At 42.9% G+C, this 16,782-nt stretch overlaps 2 protein-coding genes across 2 annotated transcripts in view; one reads left to right on the forward strand and one right to left on the reverse strand.

Moving 5' to 3' along the window:
* The window catches only part of rpl38 (ribosomal protein L38), a 1,062,689-nt gene that overhangs the window by 989,948 nt on the left and 55,959 nt on the right, over positions 1 to 16,782 (reverse strand). The gene's annotated exons all lie outside the window — the stretch shown is intronic.
* LOC125881285 (stress-70 protein, mitochondrial-like) lies at positions 1,327 to 2,056 on the forward strand. The gene has a single exon (XM_049564372.1). The coding sequence runs from the start codon at positions 1,327 to 1,329 to the stop codon at positions 1,747 to 1,749; it is 423 nt and encodes a 140-aa protein (XP_049420329.1). The 3' UTR covers positions 1,750 to 2,056.

The following is a 16,782-nucleotide window of genomic DNA, read 5'->3' on the forward strand; positions in this document are numbered from 1 at the left end:
TTTCTGGGAAGGTGCACATTAGGCTACAGTGTAGGGCACTTGTCTACGCAGAGCCTACACTGAGGTATGGTGTCAATTCGAGGCAGAAGAATAAATTCCACCGTAGTGGATAGGTCATAAACCCCGCCACCTTGATCTAAAAGATCAAAGTACACATCAAATAAATGATGGTGATGATGAAGTGTACATTGACTCGTGTGTCATTACATATTATCACAACCTAACATACAGTACAGATCAAGTTACATAACGTATTCAAACTTTGCCAATAAATATACATACACTCACACTCCACTGCCTCCACTGTGTGTAATATTATCTGCACACACACACATTTAAAGAGTTTAGCATGCAAGCATATTCACAAATACCTACACACACACACACACACACACACACACACACACACACACACAGCAGCATATCTTTGATGGCAGTCTGCCCTGCTGGAGTTAAAACATACCCACTGCAGTGATGCTGCTGATGCTGTCAGATCTAAGCAAGGACTCAGAGTGTGTGTACACCTTTGATGCTGGAATAAGCTTTGGCTTATACTCAATTTTTCATGCTTGAAAGAGGCAAACAAACACCACAGAGGGCAGAGGTAAATATCTCGTTTAATCCTGAGTATTTATTAGCACAGCTCCAGATAAATCTTTTCTTCTCTTTTCAAATGGTTTCTCTCAGACAGGTGATGGGGCTGAATAATTGCTGAGAAAATACAATGAGACATCAGGTTATTTAAGTGTAACCGAATTACAGCCAACATATGTGCGCGGCCCGATATGGGATTAGATTTACAGCTCTCTTTGTCACTCGATGGACTTTTAATGGCCATTATTGCTGCTGGTTGAGGTCCCAAATGGAGCATTAGATCTTCAGCGTGGCTTGAATCTAACCTGGTGCCAGGGGTTGCACCCAAATCATTCCATTTGACCTGTATCTCCCATTCCATTACCCAACATTCCCTGTGGGGACAGTAGTGGTCCCTCAACACTTGAACTCTGACCCCGGCCCCCATCAGGAGAAGAGCCAATAACAGTGAGGGAGGTTTTATAGGCACCGAGGCCATCTGAATTGTCTCGCCTGGCGTCTCCGAGGGGAAATACAGTCATAATGATGCCCTATGAGGTTTTGCCCTGAAATGTGATTTAGTTCTTATTACCTTGAGTCACACTGTGTGAGGCAGCATTTGTCAGGGGAAACCTGTTTCCAGGTGAACATCAGTCTGCATCGTCTCCAAGAAGAAAGGAAAAGAAGAGTCTGTGCATCTTAGAGTGTTGTCATGACAACGAGATTTCTAACTTCAATGTGACACCCTGAAAAATGTCAATATTTGATACTGTTTTAATACTACAGGGAAAAACTGACATTAAGAGCATATACTTGGTCAAGAACGCTGAGAAGTATGCAGAGGAGGACAGGAGGAGAAAGGACCGTGTGGAGGCCGTCAACATGGCTGAGGGCATCGTCCATGACACAGAATCCAAGATGGAGGAATTCAAGGACCAGCTTCCTGCTGATGAGTGCACCAAGCTGAAGGAGGAGATCTCAAAGGTCCGAGATCTTCTGACCAACAAGGAATCAGAAACAGGGGACAACATCAAACAGGCAGCCACCAACCTGCAGCAGGCATCACTTAAACTCTTCGAAATGGCCTACAAGAAGATGGCGGCAGAGCGGGACAGTAGCAGCAGCAGCAGCAGCTCGGGCTCATCAGAGGGAGAGAAGAAAGAAGGCCAGCAGTAAACCTTTGCACTTGTGTGTCACTGGGTTTCCGTGACAACGGAGGACTGTCTAGCTCGGCGGTGGACTGGGTGGGGAAGGTGGCAGTCTTGAGTGACGAGCTGAATCTTAGTCATTCTCACCATAATATATTATTCTACTGTGTTTTGGCAGTAAAATTCTCTAGTGAAAAGATAAATGTCCATGTATGCTCCTCCGTGTCCTATGATGTCTGTCTGTAATTTAATTATGTCAAAACAATGTCTTGTATGTTTATTTTTACAACACTGTTGATTTACATTCTGAGCAAGTAAAGGTTCTTTTTTTGTCTCTGTTCTGTACGACATCTATTGCACGTCTGTCCGTCCTGGAAGAGGGATCCCTCCTCAGTTGCTCTTCCTGAGGTTTCTACCGTTTTTTTTTCCCCCGTTAAAGGGGTTTTTTTGGGGAGTTTTTCCTTATCCGCTGTGAGGGTCTTAAGGACAGAGGGATGTCGTATGCTGTAAAGCCCTGTGAGGCAAATTGTGATTTGTGATATTGGGCTTTATAAATAAAATTGAATTGAATTGAAATACTCATTTAAAGATTAATATAATGAGGCTCCTGCACTGAATGTAGTTTGGTCAGACCACACTGGATTACAGTATTAGAAATTTCAAGTTGTTGGTTTGGTTCAGAAATCCCTTTAAGCCCAAAGTTGTGTTTACTGGGGGCCGGTAGAAATACCAAACATCTCCAAGTGTGCATTTTCTGTTGTTATTGTGGGTCTAATGACTGTCTGTCGAGTTATTCTAAGACATTGGAAGACAACAAAGGCCTCAGAATTGAAAGAATGGGTTAATGCAATGGTGGAAATAGCATCTTATGAATGTACACTCTGTCCTCTGCCTATACCTTTTTTATTTTCTTCTTATTTGGCTGTGTCAGGGACGTTCCTGGGCCCAGCACGCAGGTGAGGTCGAGACTTTATAAACAGGTAGCGAACAGGTGCCAGACCATAAGCAGCATGCATTCAAGAGGAAGTTACAAAAATTGCAGACACAGCGCCGGAAAAGACAAATATAGTGAGGCATAATGCCAAGCTGGGGTTGGCTTTCACCTTCGCTGGCAACAGCAACCAACAGTTCCAGCATGGTACACCTTTAGGAGGCTGATTACAGTCTGTCAGAATCTCAGACTGTGGATGCATCTCATGTAATTTAATTACTGATGTGTAAAAACAGCGGCAACTTAAAACAGCCATGCAGCTGTCAATGCTGCAGAGAAGGGTTACACTGTGTGATGTGTGGGAGCTTTTAACCCTGGAGTGAAAGATACTCACTGAAATGCCCAAATGCCCCATCTCAGGTCAGTACCTTTGAAGACAAGTAACATATATGTGCATATATTTTGGATTCAGTGGGAATAAACCTTCAAGTCTGGGGAAAGCAAGGATAAATATGTGTCATGAGTTTGTCACACCACAGAAAAATGTGTTATTAACCACCCAGCCACATTTGAATAATTCAAATGAGCAAGATTTTCTGCTCTTAGACGCTGGGGGCGTGTCTGCTGGAACGGCTGAAATGAAGATCGAGTTGGCTGACACAAAGCCACGGACTTTCGTTAAGAGCTAAGCGTGTAGCACAGTAACATATTCGACCCCCGAGCTGGAGAACAAGCCGCTGTGCAGCATCAGACTGTTGTTAGCAGCTAACCCAATAGCACAAAGCACTCATAAACCCCACAAGCTGAAGAACGAGCCACTCTGCAGGAACAGCCTCTTAGCAGCTAACCCAGCAGCATACACAGGGCCTTTCCAAAACCAGACCATACCCTCTCCCACTCTGTTGCGGCGTGTCACTCTTCTTGTGGTCACCTTCACAGCTGAATTAAGCACCCTCCATCAAGGTGGAGGAACTCACTTCCCTCTCTGCAGCAGAAAGAGAAACTGCTGAAACTTTTTATAACTCTGGAGAAAAATAGAGCTTAGTACAATTTTAAGTTCTTCATAATGTAGGAAAATAAAACCCAAACACATTTTATGCATAGACTCGCTGTTGGAGAGTTTTATAACTTACGTTAAAAGCTGGCTCCAGTGCATCATTGAGCAAGCTTTTAGGCTCGCCCAAAAAATCCTGGACATAGAAAATGGTGGAAAAGGATTCTAACTCTACAATCTAGTCCTACACAGTTCCCAGTCTTTTCACATTTTCAGCAAGTATTTTCTAACATGTAAAATGTGTTTAGAAAGAGATCACCGATTTTACTTTATCTGGACTTAAACCCTGGAAGTGTCAACACTGTGGTACTGTGGCAACAAGTCTACATTCATGCTACCATTTGTGCATGTCTGTCTTCAGTGTGGGTGTCAATGTGAATTTTATTAACAGAACCTTATCCGGTGGTGGAGGAGGAGAGCCAAGAGATGTCTCATGCGGTGGTGGCTCGGGGAGATTGACAGCCGATCCAAAGTTCGGGACCCTCCCACCTCATGCTCATAGTCTGACATAAATATCTGGCAACCAGAAGTAATCCTCTCCAAAGTCTAGTTTCCTGAAAATTAGTTCAGGACAGGAGGAATGGAAAATGGAAGAATGACTGACAAGAGCACGTTCAAACACACAACCGTGGAAAGCACACTTCAAAAAGTATGTTCACACACAATCACACACACTTCTACGCACCCTCACCTCCCACCTTTTAATGAGGAATGAGTACAGACGGTTTTAGTACAATAGCTGGCGAGTGTAAAGAGGGAATAAACGCCGGGCACAAAGGAATGGAGGAAGTTTAAAAGAAGTGAGAGGAGGGAAGAGAAGTATGTTTTCACCGTTCACTGAGTCCATGGCAGGCCTGTGGGATTGGCAGAGATTGGTGGGGATATGAGACAGGCAGAACTTGAAAGCCCAGCCAGAAGTTTAAGATGTTCAGAGGGAGTTATTGGTCGCCTGCTCTTCCTCCCCCCCCTCCCCTCCTCTGCTTCCCCGAGTCTTTTCAAGCTCGGGGCCTAGAGACCCTTTCTTCTTCTCTCATCCCTTAGAGCCCTAACATGCATGACAGGTACAAGAGAAAAGAGAGGCTGCAGAGGTGTTAGGAGAGGAAGCGGATGGGAGAAACGGAGGGGACGAATACAGGTGAAGGGCTCCAAACAAAGGAGGGAGACAGAGAGAGAGAGAGGAAGTAGGAGTGAAGGTGATAGGTGGATGGAAAGTGGGATAAAGAGTCCCTGCATCTTATTTGGTGGCATTTCAAGGTAGGAAGTTTCACAGAGCTGTCTCATACAAAAAGGATACATAAGAAGCTTCTTATCATGGTACTGTACTTTGCCAAATGTATGAAGACACCTGAATAAAGTCTGGAGTGTCACTGGCAGAACAGCGTCCACTCTTCTGGGAAGGCTTTCGACACGATTTTTGAACATGGCTGCGACGATTAGCTCCCATTCAGCCACAAGAACATTAATTAAGGTCCATCTCACAGCTAGTGCTTTGATTCATCCCAAAAGTCTCTGTGCAGGCCAGTCACAGTACGTCTACACAAAACTCAGAAACTAATTCTTTTACAGACCTAACCTTGTGCACAGGAGCACTGTCATCCTGACATAGGAAAGGGCCTTCCTCAAAGTGTTGCCACAAAGTTGGACACTATTATCTCCTCTAACATACCATTGTTTGTTATACGTCCCTTATCTCCAAGTAAAGCTAGGTATATGTTCACTGTGGTGTCCCAGGTGCAAGGTTTGGACGCCAAAAAATGACGTCAACGCATCTTTGCAACGGGCGCAAAGGCTCTGAAAGTTCTCAAGGTGCTTGGTCATGCACCTCATGATTTCTTGAAACCAAGTGCAGACTGTGCATGTGTAGCCTTTCAGTTCAACATGGACGCCTTCAATCACAGACAGGCTGAGCAGGTTTGTCTGTACAGACATCTCTACAATTCTTCACTGAGAGACCACAGGGACAGTCAAACGAGATGCCACGACTTTCGTAAAATTGTGGTGTCACAACTATGTATAAGCAGACACTGCCACCACAGTGCCGTTAAACTCATTCCCCAGAGGTGTAGAGATGCTGAGAGTGAGATTTGGAAGACCCAGAAACACCGAACAATACGATGTGACTGGCTGTTTTTGCAAAGGGGGCTTAAAGAGAGAGGTGCTAAAATGGTGCGTTTCAGACAGAGGGTGAATACAGGTATATTCAGGGAGACATTAAAGCATGTCGACATGTTACAGTAGAAACCCCAAATCCAAGTATGAACCTGAAAATGAGCAAAATATGGGATCTTTGAATTCTTCAAAAGAAAGTGCATCACACTGGGGAAAGAAGAGGCTTTCTGCTGCAGGGTGTGAAAGAACATGAGGTGGCTGTAAAAGCTAAAAAAATGGTCTCATGGAAAGAAAGAGTGTGGACCCAATGACGATGGCGTAAGCAACAGTAATTATTACAGTACACAAATGCAATGTTCAGCATCACATCGGTGTTTACTACTGTTTTCAAGCAGCCTACTCTTCCAGTAACATTCTTGCGGTAATACTGGTTGACTTCTTGCTTGTCCACAGAATGCTTTGTTTGTTTGAGAATTAAAATATTAAAATAATAAATTAAATTATAATTAACATTTTTTTTTTTTTTTTAAATATTTTATGATCCAGCAACTGCGATCTGATTCCGGTTGTTGCTTTTTTTCCCCCACCCAGAACCAAAACCAGAGATAAAATTATCACAAAACATCACCTGGGAATCACCTTCTGTGCAGGTACCCGATCTGATGCAGAACTCTGTGCTAAATTACTGTAATAACAAAGTTCTGCTTTGAGAAAGAACCTCTAATATGTAAACCGGGCCTCAAAATGACCCCCAAAGCATATATAACACAACCCAGTTGTGTATAAATGTAATTCTTAGAAGATAAGGTTCAATATTCTGAAGGGCGTTGTTAAATTGAAAATATGAATCCATATATATCAAGTAGAGCAAGTATGTGGTGAAGTACAGGTGAAACGTATTCTGTTTCAGAGAAAGTAACTGCTCAGACTTATGATTCTTTCATCCTCAGAGGCATCAATCCTCCTGTGACCCCATTCAGATTTATTAGCTCCTTTGAAAAGGGTTTATCTCAAAAAGTGATGTAATATTCATCTCCACCAGTCCAAAATCCCAGTATCAATGAAGTTCAGGTGTGCAGTGGAAGGGAAGACAGAGGAGTGCTGTTTTAGGTTTGTAAGGATGAGTTATTGCTGCCATTTTTTGGGCCGTATAACAATGATTTGCATGACAGGCCTGTAACAGACGATGAGGTCACTGGAAAGGGGTTTAAAGCAAGGGTGCTTATGGTTAAAGACAATAAATATTGCTCTGACAAGATGAGAGTAGAAATGACAGATGGTAAGAGGTATTTTTTCTCCTTCTCAATGCCATGTGTGTCTTCTATCAAAACCCTCCTGTTTTCAAACGGTGACCGGAGAAGTAAAGAGGTTCAACTGTGGCTCGGAGAGAAAAAGGGAAGAAAAAGTTTAGCTCCTTTTCTCACAGGGCTCTTTCATAACCATTAACTGTGTGATGACACCAGCGGATATTCAGATTGATTTACCATCGTCTGGGGATCACTTGGGCCGTGCAGAAGTCTCCCATACCAAAGATTCATTTGTGTCCTTAATGAAAGGCTTCCTGCCCCAGCGTTTCTTCAAACCCAAATCCACCTATTTTATACTTCACTTTGATTGCTGTAATGGCCTTATTTATGAGGTCACTGCTGGAACTCATTGGCAGTTCTTTAGCCGCAGAATGGGCAGGGAATTTATCTGAAATCTCCAGATCCGGCCCTCATTTTTCAAAAAAATGCAGCAGTGTCCCGAAATCAATGAAGGAGTTAAGGAATGCCAAACAGTGAGATAAAGGACAAATTGCCTGGAAAGTCTTGGCGAAACCCCAGTGCAAAAAAGAAGAAGAATACCTATGAAAAGAAACTCTAAATAGAACATTACCACCTCGTAGTTGTTTGCTTCCATGAACCAGTCAAGTTGCAGCTATAGTTTATATCCATGTCTGTGAAAACATGGATGCTTCAGTCACATCTTAAATCCACAGTTTTTAGGTGGACACCCACCAAAACGGGATGTCTGTGCCAAATTCGAAAAATTCCCTTGAAGTGTTCTTGAGATATCATGTACACTTGAATGAGACGGACACAAAGTCAAAGTCACCTTGACCTTAGACCACCAAAATCAATCATTTCATCCTTGAGTCCAAGTGGACGTTTATGCCACTTTTGAAAAAAAAATCCCTCATGGTGTTCTTGAGATATCAAGTTCACCAGAATTAGACAGACGCAAGGTCACAGTGACCTTGACCTTTGACCACCAACTTCTCATCAGCTTATTACTGAGCCCATGTGGATGCTTTTGCCACATTTAGAGAAATTTCCTAAAAGGATTCTTGAAATATCACACTCACGAGTGTAAAACAGACAAGGTCACAGTGACCTTGACCTTTTACCTGTGACCACTAAAATCTAATCAGTTCTAATCAGGTCACAGTTTGACCTTTGACTGCCAAAATCTATTACTTTCTTGTTGAGTCCAAGTAGATGTTTTTGCCACATCTGAAGAAATTCCCTCAAGGCCTTCTTGAGATATCAAGTTCACGAGAATAAGACAGACAAGGTCAGTGACTTTGACCTTTTACATTTGACCACCAAAATCTAATCAGTTCATTGTTGAGCCCAAATAAACGTTTGTGCCAAATTTGAAGAAATTCCCTTACGGCGTTCTAGAGATAACGCATTCACAAGAATGAGACGGACACAAGGTCACAGTGACCTTGACTTATGACCACCAAAATCTCATCAGTTCTTCTTTGACTCAAAGTGGACATTTCTGCCATGTCTGGAAAAAAAATCCCTCGACAAACACAAGGTCACAGCCACCTTGACATTTGACCACCAAAATCTAGTCGGCTTATTGTTGAGTCCATGTGGATGTTTTTGCCACATTTAAAGAAATTTCCTGTGACTGTTGTTGACATAGCACATTCACGAGAATGGGACAGATGGACGGACAAACCAAAAACATAACGCCTCCGGTCACAGCATACAGACAGAGTGCTAATTAGTTACACCACTTATCCCTTTAGGACCGTGTGTTAAGCAGTTAGTGTCCCATAATGCCGTCATTGATGCTGACATTTTCGCCTCGTACAAAACATCAAAGAAGTCATCAGCGTTGACCCTAACCAGGCCCGGAGCGGAGGTGGCATCAAAGCCACGGAATCGTTGTGTGTCCAAAGTAAGTCCACAACACCGGCCTGATTGACATGCCACAGGAAGATGAGGGGCCTTGTTAATCAGCCTGTAAGAGGTGATTAGACCCCCAAGTCCCCACGGTCCCAGAGCTGAGGGGTACCTGGGGCAGCTGAAGTCTCAGTCCGACAAACAGGTCATTTAGCTCCCCTCGCAAAATGAATGTAGACACAGTGTGACAGTGAAGCATGAGGTTATGGTTTCTAATCATAGCTGGGGAGTAAGCTGACAGACACAGGCTGAGTGGTTGAGAGAGAATGGGGGTCGTTTTACAAGGAATGAGTGGGTTCCCCAGTCTCTGTTCACCTTTGACCCTGTGGGGACAGTGACCTGTATTTCCCCACGGTGATTCATTTCCTCTTTCCCCTAAAACACCCTCCACTCCCCTGACCGCGGTATGTACACAAAACACATGCCTGTTGCTATGGAGACAGCTGTGGATCTGGATGGGATGAGGAGCATGAATTTTGGACCAGCGGCTGGAGGAGGCCTCCGAGGATGTGTCATTAACCCTCGGGGCAAGAGCAGTGCGGAGGGAGGTTGATACTTAACGCTAAGAGTGGAGCCAATCGAGGGAATCGACATCTGTATGGATCGGGGTTGGGGGTAATCACACGCGTCTTGGCCAATAGTAACAGAGAGTGGCCTCGAGGTGCAGCGCTGTGTGCACCAGGGCGTGACAGGAAACAGTCAATGGGGTAAAGACCGCATTAAAAAAAGATCTCTTGTCAGTGGTGCTCATCAATGCTCATCATGGATGTGATTAAACATGATTATTATTAAAACATTTAAGCATAACCCATAGAGGGCAAGGATTGAAATACCATGTGTATATGTACATAGCTTGGAACAGCCGCCAACTTACGAAACTGACACTCTTCACACGCTCTCATGGCACAGTTCATGCACGCCACACATTAAATTTCTCATGAAGGGAAAAGCACATTAACTGATAATATTGCTGCGCCAAAAAAGGACACTGACAGACCACGGACAGACGAGGCAGAGCAACACAACAGCAGCCAAAGTTTGAAGTTGTATATTCAACAGTCATTAGTCTGCACCCAGCAGCGTCGTCTTCCTCAGTTTCACTCACTGTTGGCAGCAGGAGGACGGTGAGCTCACCTCTCAGTCCTCTGTTTACCTGCTCAGGGCTGACTGAGGGATCATCAGTGGATTATGGTTTAATTAACACAAACCTGATGTTTATCAATTCCTTCATGCTGACTTGGCGATATTAATGAAAATTATGATTCTAAATTACTCAATAGAGCTCCAGGGATGATGTTTTTCTGTGAGCAGTTTCAAGTTATACCGTATTATAAAAGTTGACGGTTATCACACCATGTAGATTTGAATCTCCCCTTTATTTTAGTTATTTTCCAAGGCAAGACTTTTTATCCAAACTTCCATTAACAAAATGGTTTCAGGTTTAAATTTTACTAATAAAACTTGACCCTTCGCTAAAATTCACAAGTGGGGTATTTACTGATGTATTTTGTTGTAGAACAAAACGTGAAAGTCACTTAAGCTTGTATTAACCACAGATGAGCTCTGCGTCCGTGTACGTCCGTGTACTCCGTGTTCAAATAAATACGGGCGATCCAGTTGGTCAAAATCGGGTAAAAATGTCATGTCAAATGACATGTTGGTTGTGGCAAGTCAAAACATTCCCTCAAAGAGTGAAAGCCTGGCAATGAAATCTCATGTCTCGCGAGATTTGAGCTGTTGCAGGAAGTAACCGCTGGAGTGACCTTCCCAAACGTGAGGAGTTACTCTGTTTGGAGTAGTCATGGCTGAATTTCTACCCAGTTTTGACCAACTGGATCTGGATGAGCCATTTGAATTTGATGACTGCCCGTATTTATTTGGAGTACACGGACGTACACAGATGCAGAACTCATTGAAACTGAAGAGCGGACGAGGAGAGAGGGAGCAGTGTTACTCTGGTAGCACATATACTAAAATTGCAACAGGCAGAGGAACATGTCCGAATCCAGCTAAAGGAAAACACAGACGTTCATTTCTCCTTTCCGTTATGTTGTTGGATGACTGTACTAAAAATCCGAGCCGAAAAAAATGTACTTTTAGTGGACGTATTTTGACGTTGTTTGAGGCTGTCTGCGTGCCCTATTATTTAATATAGCGCATGCGCCCGAGCTTCATACTGGAGAAATGTCAAATATTGAACATCCTATCACTCATTTAGACAAACGTAGATCGGAGAATAGGGCCCAGGTTGAAAAAAACATTAGTTCCCCTTTAAGTGTAATGTAGATTACATTTTTAAGGTGGTGTACATGTTAAGAAGTTATTAACGCTATACTCCTCAGTATTCTGACCACTTACTTTTGTATTGACAGCATTTACTTGTACTTTTCCTTTAAATACTTAGGTACATTGAACATCATAAAATTAGTTTTGATACTTACAGTAAATATCGCATACGTTAAGACTTTTAAATAGGTGACTTTAACCTGAACCAAAGCTGTTTTCTGGTACGATATCCATACTTTTACTCAAGTGTGGCTTTTAGGTACTTCATGCACCACTGACTATCAGAGCTGCAGGCTTGAGGTTTATGTCAGATTCAAGTCAGAACACTCAGGACTTCAGATTTTACTTGGCTCCACAAACCTACACTATAAATGCCTGGGTTAGTGTTCTTGAATAAATTAACCATCCTTCATGTGCTGGTGATGGTCCATTCTCTCTGAAAGCTCCATGTGAGGCCAGACACCAAACAATGAGTCATCCATTAATGAAGCTTCCACTCCAGCTACAATCAGGACCAGAGAATCCCAAGGCCATGTGGTGGGAGTCTCGCTGAGGAAGGGCTGCCTGGTCTAAGCCCCCAGAGCTACAAGAAACAGCCAAATTAATCCCCTCACCCTCATTCTAGACATGCATTATCCTCCACTGTCATAAACTTGGCTGTGGTGAAGATTTACAGCTGCCTCGTGCTCTCTCTCGCATGGTTTTCCTCCCTAATTGTCTGCATGGCCAAGACCTTGACCAGCGCTTTTCTCATCTGAAGAGTCTGAGATCTACAGATTGATTGCCAACGCCGGCTAATAATAACACAAACTCTTCACCCTTGGTTTACTGAGGGAAGACAAGACTGTACTCCTGATGGCGGATTTGCTGGGAAGCCAAAGTAATTAAATGATTTTCCACTGAATTAAGATCTTTGTCGGAGAGCATATGCCAAACTGAAGTTAAGCAACCTGGGATTAAAATGGAATTCGCTGCCAATTGGCTGCCAAAGTTACACAAAGAAATTCCTTAAGTCGAGATGGTCACAAGGATTCTTTTACATGCACATTATTAACTGATAATTTGCTTTCAATCTAAAGAACAGACATGAAATACCAAAAAGCTTTGCAGAACAAGCTCTTAGAGTATTTAATGTACATTAAGGCTAAAGAACAAACCAAAGATAGATAATATCTGAATAATTCTGATGTCGTTTTGATGTTTTCTCCACTCATGATAATGTTGCTGCTGCTACACACAGATCACATCACGGAAAAGCCCCGCTTCTGCGCCAATTCAGTTAGTGGGAAGCAGCAGCGGATATGAGCCAAGGTTATGAACCAGAGGACATCAGCCCCTCTGATAGTGTCCGGCTGTTGTCTGTCCTTGGCCAAATCCTGCCCAACCACCACGGCTGCGATACAGCACTACGACCTAACATTGTCATGGTTGAAACACCACGTCCATAACAAGAGCGTTCGTACCCAAAGAATGGAGGGAAGAAGGAAAGCAATCAGAGAAAAAGCACAGGACCTTATTTTTTCATAAAGACAGTCACGTTTTGCAAAGAGTCATTAGGTAGAAAGACTGCAGACACTGCCGTCGCTTCTTGGAACAGATTTTATTTCCTCCTTTCTATTCTGAATGGTTCACTGAAATTTCATTTTGGCTCAGAAATAATGGAAAGTGGGTGAGAGCCGGAATTGTAGAAGGAGGGGAGGGGAGATTGGCTTCTCGAGTGGCAGGTGATTTAAGTCTCCACCTCACCTCTCATGTACTCACTTGCTTTTGGGCAGATAAGGTGCTATGTATGGTTCAGTCTGTGGAGGACTTAGAGAATAATAGTATATGAAGAGTCTGTGCGAGTTACAGATCATGAAAACAAACAGCGGCAAGAAAAAAATCAGAAACGGTACATTTTTTTAATGTGGTATAATTGTTTTGGTTTTTTTTACCATCATTTGGCCATCTACTGTGCTTATGAATTTTAGTAACTTTCATTTCTGAATACTTCTTTAAATAAATGATTGATTACAGCAGATAATCAATAGTCTATGATTAGTGTTGAGCAGGTTACTCTCAAAACGTAATGTATTACATATTACTAGTTACCTTTGTTTGAAAGTAAAAAGGTACTTTACAATATTAATCTCTGTGTAGAGTAATAAGTTACTTATTATGCTTCTTTTTCGTTACTCTGACCAAAATGACCTCAGGAGAACTAACAAGCATTTTAAATGTTTAAGGGTCATGTTGTGTCACAGCAGGTAATCAAAGTACAGATGCTTATTTATTACAGTTCATTTCAAATCCAGAACTGCACAGGTCTGACCCATTTACATATTCACATACAGTGGTATTAAATTCATCTGCTTATATTAATAATAGCATGATGATACAGAACAATTAAATAACCTAGACCATTTTAGATATATGAACAGCTTTGGGCATAGGGTGTGTCAGGCAGAGGATCAAAATCTGATAATTTTGAGATATGGATAAATAATTGTTTGCCTAAGATATGAAACACAATAAACAAATACTGAGGTTAGCAAAACAAACGGAATGGCGTGCGATTAAGTCGCTATGACAAGCACAATTTAAAACACCGGAGCGGGAAGACATACTTGCTGGTTCCTGGTGCGCCATCCAGCTACAACAGCACCGGAGAGAGAGTTATGCAAAAGGACAGGAGGTGACTGGAAACACATGAAACATATACTAACATCACCCAGGTGTGCCGATCACTGGGATGAGGAAAAAACAAACCGGGGGCCAGCTCTTTATCCCCGCTACTCTCTAGCAGCCTTAGGATGCAAAAGCAGAATGGCATATGTTGTAGACGATGCAGGTATATTAATGGAAACACAGTGAACATGATAATGCACAGTAGGCTACGGCATGACCCAGATGTGCCCATCACAGACGGCATCCTTCTTGTTGCGTATAGTGTCAAGATGACACACAACAAACTACAGGGGATATATTTTCTGGTGGCACACTTGCAGAAGTGGAGCTGTGCGGATCACTGTGAAAAAATGAAACATGAAAAAAAAAAAAATAATTTTTTATTTCAGGTGGTACTACAGTACGTGACACTGTTAACATAATGACATTACCCAAAATCCTGTTGGTAATGTGTTACATTACTTCATTACTGCCAAAATGTAATTTATTGCTGTAACCCCAACACTGTCTATGAAAGAGATTTAAAGGAACAGTGTGGAAGATTTAGGGGGATTTCATGGCATCTTGCTGTGAGGACTGCAGATTGCAACCAGCTGAAACTTCTCCTGGTTAGAATTCCTTCAGTGTTCACTGTTCAGGAGGTTTTTAAACAGGAGTTGAATTATCGGCAGAGGTCTCTTCCTCTCCAAAACAAACAAACCCCGGTTATTTAAACCGGTAAAAACTGAACAAAGCAGTTACACATTAAAAATAGGTGCTTTTCCGAAGCTCTTGCCATAGAGGGGCTGATAACTATGGTGGCCGATACTAAAATGCGAATGGCCCTATTTAGAGGCACTATCAGTGTCTGGTTTGTCATTCTCGGCCACTGTAGAAACATGGCTCCCTATGTGGATATAAATGGCTCATTATAAGGTAACAAAAACATGATTCTTTCTTTCTTAGGTGAGTTGAACACTAAAACAAAACCACACGCACTTATTATATTCAATTTCTGCCAACATATGCCCCTCTAATCCTTCTCAAGCTTGTTCACAAAACCTGAAAATTCCTTTATTCAACCCAAACTTTGCTGGAAGACATAACGAAGCTCAGGTATCGTAAGCTAGAGGCTAAAAAAACCAACACCCTTTCAACCTTTTTAAACAATGAGACAGCAGCGTGCTCTCAATGGCTGATCTGATGCCATTAAGTAATGTTTCCCAGCAAAGAAAAGCGTTCGCCTAAGGCAGAGCGTTCTGCTGCAATTTAGCTGATTAGATGAACTAGGCTGGTATTTATGGGGGGATTTTGTTTGATCTGTTGGCTTCAATACATAAGGATGGTGGGGAAAGGGGGAGTGGAGGTGAAGGGACTGGAGGGGAGGAGCAGGCAGAGGGTTGGATGCAGGGACGGGTGTCTGCAAGAAAAATTCATGAAACAAAACCCCTTTAAGAGTTCGAGAACAAAGTAGAACAAGAGATTGCTGGAGATAAAAAAACGGAAGTCGGGGATATGGTGAGAGAATGAAAAAAGTCAAGAGACAAAGTGAGAAGGGAAGAAAGGGTGACGGAGTGGGAGAGGAAGGAGGGTGAGGAGAGCGCAGGTTTCATTCTCATTACAAGTCACTGAGGCACAGGACAGCTGTGGCTCCTGTTACTGCTGCACCATGTGTCTGATTGCACGTTATTACACAGACGCCACACCCCCATCATCATCACTCACTGCTTCTCCAAGTCTGTTTACCTTTCACTATGTTCCTGCTTCCTAATCCTTGTCCTCCCATGACCCTGATCTAAAGTTTCTCGACGTAACTTTTTACCAGTATTAATCGTTTTTGACTGCTTTAAAACTTTGCCCAACTTTCTCAGTTGCCTCAAGCAAGCTGTGGATTGACTTCTATGTAATGGACTTGGCCGAACTTTTTGCAGAAATCTAAGGACATGACCTCATGCCCAGTATTAGGCCTCTGTTCACCTCTGCTACAGTGCTAACAGTGTGCAACCAGTGTTTCCCATACATTCACTTATCTGTGGCGGTGCGCCACGAATAAATTATCTACGTCACATATAGATTTTTCTGCTTTTGGCGCTACCTGTTTGACCTCGCTCATAAACACATTATAATGGGACTCACTGTCTGTGAATGTAGCTTGTCATTACAATTCCGGTGCATTAGGTGGCGGTATGCATCGTAAAGACGCACTTAATGTACCTGGTCCGCCAGAAGAAGAAGAAGTAGACGTAGTAGCAGAATGGATCCAAAGACCTCTCGGTACAAATATGTGGGCAAACAAGTCCAAAAGTGGTCCGAACAACTCTAACTCATCATGTTATATTAGCCTGTGTCTGTATTAACATAGCTGGAAGCTCAACATGTGCAGAGACACTAACTCACGCTGTTAGTAGTGTTAACTGCAGTGCAAGTCCCGTAGCAGCTCGCCCCCGTTAATCAATTACAGCGGCTGCACCGGCAACGGCGCGACACGTCTGCAGCACGAGTCCCGTAGCAGCTCGCCCCCTGTTAATCAATTTCAACGGCTCCACCGGCAACGGGAGCGGCACGACAACCCCGTCTGTCGCGCGACAACTCTCTATTTTACGCGGTTCTTCTATTTTTGTCGCGCTACACTCCCCTACGCGACCCTCCAGCAGATAAAAACTACATGAAATAGTGTGCTAAACGAGCACAATGTGTTTTTAAATGAATAAACCATTATCAGAGGTGATATGTGATGATTTTTTTTTCACGCATTTACCCATGTTTATCCGTGACATTGTGTAAATGTCCGTGGCGGACATTTGAAAGCGAGCAGATGACAAACAGTACAGTAAACTTGTAGATAACTTAATT

Source organism: Epinephelus fuscoguttatus, linkage group LG20 (assembly GCF_011397635.1).
Source record: "Epinephelus fuscoguttatus linkage group LG20, E.fuscoguttatus.final_Chr_v1".
Classification (NCBI taxonomy): domain Eukaryota; kingdom Metazoa; phylum Chordata; class Actinopteri; order Perciformes; family Serranidae; genus Epinephelus; species Epinephelus fuscoguttatus.